Genomic DNA, 11,808 nt, shown 5'->3' on the forward strand with positions numbered 1-11,808 from the left:
CGGTGGCAGCAGCCTCTGTTCTCTGCCTGCCATTGAATGGTGAGAGGCTGACTAAACTAAACCTACTGGTTACTGTGACCAAATTTACTAAATACTCTTAACATTTATTATAATTTGTTCTTTAGTCGCACAGTCAAGTCCGACTCTTTGCAACCCCCTGGACAAAGTCACGCCAGGCCTTCCTGTCTTCCACCATCCTCCGAAGTCTGCTCAGATTCGTGTTAGTTACATCAGTAATGCTGTCCAGCCGTCTCATCTTTTGCCATCCCCTTCTTCTTTTGCCTTCTGTCATTCCCAGCTTCAGGGTCTTCTCCACGGAGGGCTCCCTTCTCATTGGGTGGCCAAAGTGTCTGAGCTTCAGCTTCAGCATTTGACCTTCCAGGGAATATTCTGGGTTGATTTCCCTGTGGACTGACTGACTTGATCTTCTTAAATTCCAAGGTACTCTTAAGTCTTCTCCTCACCACAGCTCAGAAGCATCTATTCTTCTGTGTTTGGCCTCCCTTATGGTCCAGCTCTCGCAGCCGTACATTACTACTGGGAATACCTTCGCTTTGACTATACAGACTTTTGTTGGCAGGGTGATGTCTCTCCTTTTTATTATACTGCCCACGTTCGCCATAGCTGTCCTCCCAAGGAGCAAACATCTTTTAATTTCATGGCTACAGTCGCCATCTGCAGTGATCTTGGATCCCAGAAATGTGAAGTCTGTCACTACTTCCATGTCTTCTCCTTCTATTTTCCAAGGTGTGATGGGGCCGGATGCCATGATCTTAGTTTTTGTGATGTTGAGTTATAATAAAGACAGGCAAATCAAGAATTCCATGTTGCAGACACACAAAAGGTAAAAGTCCATTCTTTGAAAAAATCCCTTTGTGACGGTCCAGATTCCGGAATGGACTTCAGTGACATGAAGTCAGCTGCAGTTTCTTGAATCCCATGAAAGATTCCCTCCTAATGCAACAGGACAGTCGGTGTTCCACTTCCTGTTTCAATAAAATTTTCCCTCAGGAAAATTGTTCCCTTAGAACAATTTAATAATACCATTAAAGACATAATTTCTAAGTCAGAGCTCTTCCAGGGCACACCGTCTCTTATCTTCGTTTTCTCCCTGGCAAAATGCTCAGATGGCTCAAGGCGGCACAAAGAACATGGTGAACCCCCAGTGTGTGGGGGGGTGGCTAAGCCCCTATAACTGCTGCAGCACTGCCAGTGGCGCTCCCCTCCCCCCGGCATCTTTCAGGGGACTTTGGGACCCTTCCTCTTTGGATCGGGGGGGGGGGGTGTTGCTGATCTCCAGTCCATGGCTCAGCGGGATGCTGGGGGTCCCCTTGGCCACAGGAGGAGGCTGCACTTGCACTCAGCACTTTGAGAACAGTTGACCTGTGGGGGCAGGGGTGGAGGTGGAAAAGGGCCTCCTCTGCTGTGGCAGCTGACTGCTGCTCTGACTCGGGAAGAGCCACAGTGGAGCTGAGCTGCAGCTGGCACGGGGGGGGGGGGGAGTGCAGCTGAGAAGACAGGAAGCCAATGCCCGCCAGTGCCAAGCACCGAGGAGGGACAATGAGGGAGCGTGTAAGCATGTGAAGCCCTCTGTGTCTTTCTGGTGAGGGGCCTGAGATGCCAGGCCAGTTCAAACAACTGGCAAAATGCCCCCTCTTTTCATCATCTTGGTTCAGGCCCATGGCAAGGCAGGTCTTAATGAAAGATTACATATTTTAGACAGGAGACCCACAAATTCACATTTGAGGTCTTTCAGGTATGCCATCTGGGTCTGGTGACTTATCAGTTCTTAGATTCTCTTATCAATCATAGGACCTCTCTTGTCATTCACTTTCCCCACGGGGGCTGGGTTGTACCATGCATTTCAGTGCCCACATGGCCCCTCCAGTCCAACACTCTGTGTTACATAAGAACATAAGAGAAGCCCTGTTGGATCAGGCCAATGGCCCCTGCAGTCCAACACTCTGTGTTACATAAGAACATAAGAGAAGCCATGTTGGATCAGGCCAGTGGCCCATCCAGTCCAACACTCTGTGTCACATAAGAACATAAGAGAAGCCCTGTTGGATCAGGCCAATGGCCCATCCAGTCCAACACTCTGTGTCACATAAGAACATAAGAGAAGCCATGTTGGATCAGGCCAATGGCCCCTCCAGTCCAACACTCTGTGTCACATAAGAAAAGCCATGTTGGATCAGGCCAGTGGCCCATCCAGTCCAACACTCTGTGTCACATAAGAACATAAGAGAAGCCATGTTGGATCAGGCCAATGGCCCCTTCAGTTCAACACTCTGTGTCACATAAGAACATAAGAGAAGCCATGTTGGATCAGGCCAGTGGCCCCTTCAGTCCAACACTCTGTGTCACATAAGAACATAAGAGAAGCCATGTTGGATCAGGCCAGTGGCCCATCCAGTCCAACACTCTGTGTCACACAATGGCCAAAAAACCCCAAGTGCCATCAAGAGGTCCACCAATGAGGCCAGGACACTAGAAGCCCTCCCACTGTTGCCCCCCCCTCCCAAGTACCAAGAATACAGAGCATCACTGCCCCGGACATAAGAGAAGCCATGCTGGATCAGGCCAGTGGCCCATCCAGTCCAACACTCTGTCACACAGTGGCCAAAAACCCAGGTGCCATCAGGAGGTCCACCAGTGGGACCAGGACACTAGAAGCCCTCCCACTGTTGCCCCCCCAAGCACCAAGTATACAGAGCATCACTCCCCCAGACAGAGAGTTCCAACAATATGCTGTGACTAAGAGCTACTGCTAGAGGCCCAGGTCTGAATCCCTCCCCTCTCAGGGAAGATTGCAGGATGACCTTCAGAGGACTGCAGCTGCTACCAAGATGAAAGGGGGGAAGTGATGTCATCAGCTGCTTTTGGAGCCCTGATCTGGCTGGCCCAGTCTTGTCAGAGACGCTCAGGAGGGGCAGGCTTGGAAGGCCACCAAGGAAATCCAGGGTCCTTGCACAGAGGCAGGCACGGGCAAGCCACCTCTGCACCTCTCTTGCTTTGGAAACCCTGCAGGCTGTGACTTGCCAGCCAAAAAAAGGTAAGGAAAGTGAGGAACAAGTGAATAAAGGGAAAAAAGGGTAGCAGGCTGTAGATTTGTCCTGCAAGTTCCCATTCCTTCTCCCAGACAAGGAAGGTCTGTGTTACATCCATCCCATCCCACACAGAAGATCAGATGGACACTCTAAGGCCCAGCTTTCAGATCTAGTCTCAGGTGAAGCCTTTCTGTTCTTCCTCTTTGCAAGCTGCATGTTTGCAGACCCAGAACTCTGGCTGCCTTGCATACTGGAACACAATCCTAAGTCTCTTGAGTCTCTCTCTCTCTCTCGGCTTGGCTTCGCGAACGAAGATTTAAGAAGGGTGCAATAGTCCACGTTTGCTGCAGGCTTGCTGGTGGCTGACAAGACCAATGTGGGACAGGCAGGTCCGGCCACAGCGGCTGCAGGGAAAAGTCTGATTTAGGGTTGGTCCTGTAGCAGTGCGATTCTTCCCTGAATAGACAGGCGTCATGTGATCCTGCCAGGTATAAGCGGAAGGAAAGCCCACTTCCTGGCAACAGGTGAGGCTTTCCTTCTGCTTATACCTGGCAGGATCATATGATGCCCCTTTGCATGCCTCTAGGAGTGCCAGCTCAGAGCTGGAAAGCACCCAGGCCTCCTCTCCCCGCCCCCCCCCCCCCCATGTTCCCTGCTGCAAACTTTGCTCTTCTCAAGGGAAACCACCCGGGCTCCAGCTCAGAGGGCAAGTGGGTGGGCTGAACTGGGCGAAGTCCACCTGCCAGGCAAAACTCAGATCAATAGGCACTCCTTCGGAGGCCTTGGCTTGAGGCCCATTGGCTAAGTTGAGGCCTGGGGGCAATTTCTGTTCACTGAATGGAGATTGAGGGCTGATCTGCAAGGCCCCCTTATCTGGCTTCTCTTTCTCTTGTGTGCTTCTCCTTTGGTGGGCCCTGGTGCTTTTGGGCTTCCTGGAATAGTGGGATGTAACACATTAACCCACAGTATTAAATAAATGTGATTAGTTGGGGAGTGAGGCTCTGTGGGCCACGGAGTGTGGGGCTGTCCCCACCCACACCCCAATAAGCTCCTGCCTCATGGGAAGACAGCACCTCGGAAGCCTAACTTGTGATTCCGGCTGTGCGAGCAAAAGTGCACTCTGCACATGTACAGCTAAACTCTTTTATGAGCACTTCAGGTACCCCCCGGTGCTCCAAAGAGCTTCTGGAGCTGAGTCACGCGGCTTGTGCAAACCGGGAGCAGCTTCCAGCAATGCTTTGAGCAGAGGCTGTCCCGCTGCGTGTTCCAGCCTGTAATCTCTGCAGGAGGCCATTTTGGCGCTTGAGGAACCGAGGAAGAAGACGCAGGGCTGCTCTTGAATCGGACTCCTGCTGCAGCAGCAGCAGCTTCCACTCTCCTCCGCTTCCCCACAACAGGCCCCGCGAGGCAGGTGGGCTGAGAGAGCCCTGAGAGCAGAGCCGTGACTGGCCCAAGGTCACCCAGCCGGCCGCCTGCGGGGGAGGAAGGGGCGCCCTCCCCTGTCTCCCGCCCTCCCTCCTCCCCCGCCCGGGAGGCTCAGGAGGCTGCAAGCTCTCCCGGGGAGGAGGGGGCGGAGTCCCACGTCGGCACCGCCCCTCATTGGCCCCTTTCTAGCCTCTCCGCCCGCCCTCCCGCCGGCGCCCCATTGGCCGCCTGAGCCCCGAGGGCACCGGTTGGCTCCCGCGCTGCGGCGTCGCCGGGCCCGCTGGCCGCTGATTGGCGCAAGGTGCCGTCCGTCTGCGGGTAGGCGGGGCCGGGCCCCTTTGTCTCTTGTTGTTAAGGCAGGAGGCGGCCGGCGATTGGGCGCGGCGCGGCTCGGGGGCGGCGGGGATTGGCCGGCTGCGTGCTGAGGGCGGGGCGGGCGTCGCTGCCCAGAGCGATGGCGGCGGTGGGGCAGGCGGCTGAGGCGGGGCCGGGCCTCGGCGGCTCGGGGGCGATGCGGGGGCGGCGGGCGGCCCTGGCCTTGGCGTCGGCGGAGGAGCGAGGCCCGCTGCGGCGAGGGCCGGAGGCGGGCCGGGGCGGCGGGCTGTAGGCGGCGGCGCCATGGAGAGGGAGGCCCAGGCCGGGTGGGCCGCGCTGCTGGGCCGGGAGCGGCAGGTGGGGCGGGGCGGGGCCGGCGGGAGGGGCGGGGCCTGGGGAGGGGCGGGGCCTGACCCGACCGACTGACCCCTCCCTCCCTCCCCCTCTCTGCGCAGGCGCGCGAGTACTGCCCCGGCGTCAACAAGCAGCCGTACGTGTGCGAGACGGGCCACTGCTGCGGCGAGAAGGGCTGCTGCATCTACTACTACGAGCTCTGGTGTGAGTGGCCGGGGAGGGGGGGGGAGCGCGTGCACAGGCCTGCGCGCGTGCACGGGGCGGCCCCGGCTGAGCGCGCTCTGCTCCTCTCTGGCTGCAGGGTTCTGGCTCCTGTGGACCGTCCTGATCCTCTTCAGCTGCTGCTGCGCCTACCGGCACCGCCGCGCCAAACTGCGCCTGCAGCAGCAGCAGCGCCAGCGGGAGATCAACCTCATTGCCTACCACGGTGCCTGCAACTACCCGCCCTCCATGATGGACCTCCGTGAGTGGGGCCGCGCGGGCAGCCTGCCGAAGGGCCCTGGAGCGCCTGCTCTTTGCTCGGCTCTGGAGGCCTTGCTTTCCAGGGGTGGGGGCTGCTCGGCTTGGCCTAGTGGGGAAGTGTGCGCACTCTTACCTGGCAGAACCTGGTTTCAGTCCCCGCTCCCTCTGCTTACAGCTGCTGGAGTGACCGTCTACGTGGGGCTGCCCTTGTGCCGAACCCGGAAGTTGCAGTTAGTGCAGGACGCCGCTGCCCGGTTGTTATTGCGGCTCCCAAGGTGGGAGCACATTCAGCCGGGGCTCCGGATTCTGCACTGGCTGCCAATAATATACCGAGTTCGGTACAAGGTGCTGGTTATTACCTTTAAAGCCCTATATGGCCTAGGACCTGCCTACCTTAGGGACCGTCTCTCCCCACATGTTCCCCAGAGAGTACTGAGATCGGGATCTCAAAATCTGCTCGTTATCCCTGGGCCAAAGGAAGCCCGCCTGAAATCTACCAGGGACAGGGCTTTCTCTGTAACGGCCCCTTTCTGGTGGAACCAGCTGCCGGAAGAGGTGAGGGCCTTGCAGGACCTTGCCCAGTTCTCAAGGGCCTGTAAGACAGCCCTTTTCTGGCTGGCTTAGAACTAACTGGCATTGGAAACTGAGTGTAGTTTTTAATAGACCACTGTTATTTTTTTTACTGTTTTAACTGTGTAAAATATTTTAAATTCAATAATTTTGTTAGATTTTATGTGCTGTGAGCCGCCCTGAGCCACTTCGGTGGGAAAGGCGGGATATAAATTGAAATAAACTTAAACCTTGGGTCATAACTCTCTCAAAGGCTGTTCCTCTCAAGAGCAGTTTCTGTCAGAGCTCTCAGCCCCACCTCCCTCACAGGGTGCCTGTTGTAGGGAGAGGAAGGGAAGATGCCATGTGAAGGGCGGGGTATAAACCCAGTCTCCTCCTCAGCTCAGAGAGGGTGCTGGGTTGTGTGGCAGTGCTGTCCTGATCCCTGCTGGCACGCTTATGCTCTCTTTCTCCTGCAGGGATGCTGGCTTCCTTCAAGCTGCCTGCTTACGAAGAGGTGGCCAACCGCCCAACCACCCCTCCTCCCCCATACAGTGCCACCCTCTTTGGGGGCTCTGCCAGCCGCCTGGGCTCCAGCACGCTGACCCTGACAGGCAGCTCCGAGAACTACACCAGCTGCTCCTGCGAGTCCAGCTGCCTGACGTCCCCCAGCAGCAGCTCGCTGTCGGCCACTGAGGCCAGCACGCTCAGCGAGGCAGAGGCCAGTGGGGGGGCAGGGGCCTGCAGCAGCCGCACGGGGGGCAGCTGGGAGTCAGCCAGTCCCTCCCTGCCAGGCTGCGCCTCAGCCCCCAAGCACACGCTCTTCTCTTCCAACGTGGAGCTCTTTGAAGCCAACCCCTGGCGGGTCTCAGACAGCGACGAAACCCCCGATGCCCTGGAGGAGGCCGAGCACTTCCGGCACCGCCGCCTGACGGGGGACTCCGGGATCGAGGTGGGACGGGGCCAGGACGAAGAGATGCCGGAGGAGGAGGAGGAGGCCCTACGCTTGCTTGGCAAGGAGGCTCCCTGCTCCCCTCCTGAACCCCAGTGTCTGTGTGGGGAACAGACGGAAGGGGACGCTGAAGACCTGCCCTCCATGCCTACTTTGCCCGTCTGATGACAGCAGTCCCTCCAGAGGGCCCTTGCTGAAGCTCCAAGGACTAGGGAGCAGGCAGTTCACTGTGGAGCATCACCGCCTTAGTACCGACACTGCCCTTGGCCAGATCTCGTGCGCACGCCGCCCTCTTCCTCCTGCCCAGGAAGCGTGTAGGTCTCGTGTTCTCCCCCCACCCCTCCCTGCCTTGGGGGCCCAAGAACTCTGTGGCTGGGCCAGTCATTTGCCTCTGGCTACTGTAGTGTCTTTGTGTGTGCGCGTGCATCCCGCTGGCTCTGTAGCCTTTGGTACAAGGTGTAGCTCTTCCTTGTGGGGATAGACCCCTCTCCGCTCCTTTTCCTCTTGAAATCGGCAGGGGGGTGTAGACTGCTTGGTGCTTCAAGGGGATGGTTCCGGCTGACATCTGCTCCCCAAATCAGACTGCCTAGGCTGGAAGCAGGGAGCTGGCCTTCTCCTCCCCACCCACCCCCTTGCTGGACGCAGCTTCTTTGACCCCTGCCCTCCTGGTCCCCATTGGAGTGGAGGTTCTTTCCACGTGTGCCGCTGCGGAGGGCAGCAGTGCGGGCTTACTATTAAAGAGATGTGGCAGTTCTCAGCTCAGACTACCTCCTTTTGATTGTGCAACAGAAAAGGGGATCGTGCCTGCATGGCTTACTGCCGGGTGGGGGAGAGGCAGCCATCTGCAACAGCCTTGTTTTGGAGTGGGAGCGAGCAAGGGGGGGTTGTGCTCCTGCAGTGGCCAGATGGGAGACCATCCTGGCAGTCCCTGGTTGCGATTCAGAGGCAGGCAAAGGCAAACCCCCTCTGAATGAAGGTCTTTTGCCCTGGGAGGGAGGGGGTCACTGGAAGGCAGCTGGGGCTCGAGGAAACTTTCCACTATTTGGTCAGGGCTTGGGTTGGGGAGGTCCTCTTAGTCCTTCCCACTTTGCACTTTGTGGCTCCCAAGAGCGGCTGACAGCACCACACAGTTTCCATTCCCCCACCCCACACACACTTCTCCAAGGCTTAGGTTAGGGCATGGTCCTTCTTTACCTAGGAAATAGGGTTCCCTCACTCCAACACCTGCCTGTGACTGGTAGCAAAGAGTAACCTGCCAGAAGACACACAAGGGTGAGGGGCTGGGCCAAACAAAATGAGGCAGGCAGGCCTATTCCTGGTGGCTGTGGATTGGCCCAGGGGCTCCACGGAACAAGACCAAGGCCTTGGCCTACCTCACTGCTGCCACTGCAGTTTTCACTCCCCTTGGACTGAGACAATAGTTATTTGAGGCTAGAATTCAACCACAAAAGCTGGTTACCATCTCGCAGGGGACTCGGGGGCCTTCAGGCACAGCTACACGACTGAGGTCTCTGTTAGTCACGCATCCCTCATCCAGAGCACAACAGAGAGAGCACTCCGTTTTCTCATTTTATTTTAGGCCACAGCCCCACTGATCACAGGTTGCTGCTCGGAGTCCAAAGGTTGCCTGCCCGCCCCCGTGGCACTAGTATTCCTCCGCCATCATGAGCACCACCAGGGCAGACCAGCCGGTGAAGGGGTAGCAGCCCTGCCCCTTGCCTGTGCTGTCGTGGTACTGTTCCCAGAGGTAGCCGCTCTCCTTATACTGCCGAAAGACGTTGCTGATGAGGTTGGCTCGCAGCTCCCGGTACAGGGAGGCGGCCTCCGCCCGGAAAGGGCCCTCCAGGTGGCTGTAGTGGCGAAGGGCCCGCACAGCCAGGTAGTTGATGTTGATCCAGATGGGCCCCCGCCAGTAAGGGGGGTCGTGCTCCGTGTTGTGCTTGAGGTAGAGGGGGCTGCTGCGCGAGAGGGAGCGCAGGCCGAAGGGAGTCCACAGGTGCTTCTCGCTGCGCATGTCTGCCAGGAGGGCGCCCAGCCGGGGTGATTCGGGCTGCAGCAGCTGCAACAGCAGAGGGAAAAGGCTCACGTAGCCCAAGGCGCCCCCCACAAACTGCAGCTTGGGGGACTTGCGAACCACCCGCAGAAGCCTGGGGGTGGGGAGGGGCTGGCCTGGAGGAGGGGGCCGCAGCCTTTCCCGCTCTAGCGCCACCGCCTGCGTGTGGTTGCCATAGTCAGCAAAGGTGCCCAGCGCCTCAGCCCAGTGGTGGCGCTCCAGCAGCCGGTTGTCGGCCAGCATCTCTGCCATCTGCCGGTAGTCCTCCGCTGCTGCTTCCCCCAGGCGCCCAGCCACCTGGGCCATGACCTCTGAGGCGAGCGCCATCCAGCAGCGCAGGTCCAAGTGGCGCTCATCTGGGGAGGGGTGCGAGGCCCTTGGGTAGTCATCCAGCCCTGAGGTCAGAGTCTTTGGGTTGAGGAACATCCGCGTGTCCTGGTCGCGCCCACGCCACCGGAAGGTGTAGGGCAGCGGACCTGCCTGGGTGCGATTGTACCAGTCGTACCAGCTCTGCAAGCGAGGGTAGAGGCGCCGCAGGTAGGGCACGTCCGCTGTGCCCTGGGACAGCAGCTGCTGCAGCACTAGGAAGAAGGTGGGGGGGTTCCCTGCACTGCTGTGTTGCACCACGAACTCCGCAGGCACCTTGGCGCGGGCCTCGTCGCCCAGGATCTGCTCGCGAGGGATCCAGCCTTCCGCGTTCATGAGGTCGAACCAATGCGCCAGCACTTCCTGGGTGAGGGCTGGATCCCAGCGGCTCAGCAACAGCTGGTGGAAGCCTTCATCCCACAGGAAGCCCCGGGGGAAAAAGGAGCGCGATGGCACAGCTGTGAAAAGGGGGCCCTCAGGATAGGGCTGGGGGAGCTCGCTGTGCGGAGACTGCACCAGTGAGTGCCCGTAGAAGTAGCCCATCCCTCCCAGCATGTTGCTGAAGGCAGCCTTGGCAAAGTCCTGCTCCTGCGCAGAGAAGCCCTTGCGGGCCAGCCCAAAAGTCCCCTCAAAGCGCTCCTCGAAGGCTCCTCGGTGCCTGGCCAACTCCCCGGTCAGCACCTCTCCTGCAAGACGCTCGGTACGGCCGGCGACGCTGCTGGACTCAAAGAGCACCTCCAGCCGGCAGGGCACTGCCACGGTCACCTGGTGGACGAGGAGCTGGCTGCGAGGCTCTGTGCCCTCGGGCGGCCCCCGGTAAGTGTCTAGCCCCAAATAGTAGCGCTTGGGGGCCCCCGGCGGCGCGTGCACAAAACGAGGGCTGAGGCTGGCCTTCACCACGTCGCCCAGGCGATGCAAGCCCTCAGCCTTAGCCTGCAGGAAGTTGTAGCTGGAGACAGACAAGGAGAGAAAAGTCACGGGGAGAGAAGCAGGCAGCCACCTGGGCCTCCCACAACCTCTGCAGCTGCCGTTTGGCTAAGGATACCTAGCATAGAGCGGGGCTGTGCCAGCCTCACTGGTGGGCTGCTGGAAGGTGACGGTGAAGTCCCCCAGCTCTTCCGTTGTGCCTGCGAGAGAGGCCATGCGGTTCTTCTCCACTACCAAAGGCTGAAGCGTCCCTTGGCCATCGGTTGCCATGTAGAAGAACAGGGAAACTAGGGGGGGCGGGCTCCCCACCATCCTCTGTAGGCAGGAAAGGGGTGTCAGATGCTCATCTCACACAGGCAACACAATTGCAAGCTTTCTCGCAGCACAGAGCCTAGGGGTGAAAGTTTACAGTCTGGCTTAGACTTGTGATTACTTTGAAGATCGCTCTGCTGGTTAAACGCTTTCTGAATTCAACAGAAACAGTAGATTTACTAACAGAGTGTCCACTTGCTCAGACCCTCCCAATCTTTGGGTGCTGATGTACCTGCTGCCCCCTGACATAAGACTGGAGCCTCATGGGAAGTGAGACATCGGTCAAGGCTCAACAGGGCTGGCACTAAAAGGAAGGAATGATGCAAACAAGCCGCAGAGGGGCCTTCCCCGCCCCAACTGCCGGGAGCTTCTCCCCAAAGGCCTGCAGGTCTCCTCACCTCCGGCCGTGCGGTGACCCTCCAGCTCCAGTCGCCCCCGTGCCGGCCTCCCGGCTGCTTCACAAACTCTGTCCGCAGGCTGAGGCCGAGGTCGCGGATCTCCTGCACCCCAAAGTGGGCCCCGTCGTGCAGCAGCCAGCCATAGCGGGCCAGCCGGTCACTCTGCTCGCAACTGTGGCGCAGCCGGGCGTCCCCCTCGGCCTGGAGCATCCACATGAAGCCTAGGCGGGAGACACAAGGGGGTCACCGGGGGGCGGGCGGGCGGGCTCCCTCCCCTCCCGCGCTCTAGGCCCCCGCCTAGCTGGCCTGACCTGCGGCCGGGGCGCGGGGGCTGCGCGTCTTCATGCCGAAGTAGACGTGGGGCCGGTAGGAGCCCCACAAGAGCGCGGCGCTGCTGCTGCTGTTGGCCGGGAGGGCGCGGGCGGCCGGGTGCCGAGTCAGGGCCGAGGAGGGGCCGCCCAGCCCCCAGCGCGCCGCCACCAGCCCCAGCGCCGCCGCCACCGCCAGCCCCAGCGCCGCCCCCGCCCGCCCCTGCCTCGCCGCGCCCGCCCGCTCCGGCGCCCGCGGCCCCTCCGGCCCGCCTCCTCCCCGCCGCCGCCGCCGCTGCTGCTCCCGGCCCATCCTCAAGCCCAAGCCGCGCCGCTC

The 11,808-nt window shown here is 59.6% G+C and overlaps 2 protein-coding genes across 2 annotated transcripts; one reads left to right on the forward strand and one right to left on the reverse strand.

Annotated features, from left to right (window-relative positions):
* Positions 1–5,036: 5,036 nt before the first annotated feature.
* WBP1 (WW domain binding protein 1) lies at positions 5,037–7,864 on the forward strand. Its single transcript, XM_060247238.1, has 4 exons — positions 5,037–5,147; positions 5,246–5,348; positions 5,446–5,607; positions 6,635–7,864. The coding sequence occupies exons 1-4, from the start codon at positions 5,094–5,096 to the stop codon at positions 7,270–7,272; spliced, it is 957 nt and encodes a 318-aa protein (XP_060103221.1). The 5' UTR covers positions 5,037–5,093; the 3' UTR covers positions 7,273–7,864.
* Positions 7,865–8,666: 802 nt separating this feature from the next.
* Positions 8,667–11,784, reverse strand: MOGS (mannosyl-oligosaccharide glucosidase). Its single transcript, XM_060247445.1, has 4 exons — positions 11,475–11,784; positions 11,164–11,384; positions 10,572–10,768; positions 8,667–10,475 (listed from the first exon to the last, which is right to left on the reverse strand). Exons 1-4 carry the CDS (start codon positions 11,782–11,784, stop codon positions 8,753–8,755), a joined length of 2,451 nt encoding a protein of 816 aa, XP_060103428.1. The 3' UTR covers positions 8,667–8,752.
* Positions 11,785–11,808: the final 24 nt, after the last annotated feature.

The sequence above is a fragment of the Heteronotia binoei genome, chromosome 9 (assembly GCF_032191835.1).
Source record: "Heteronotia binoei isolate CCM8104 ecotype False Entrance Well chromosome 9, APGP_CSIRO_Hbin_v1, whole genome shotgun sequence".
Classification (NCBI taxonomy): domain Eukaryota; kingdom Metazoa; phylum Chordata; class Lepidosauria; order Squamata; family Gekkonidae; genus Heteronotia; species Heteronotia binoei.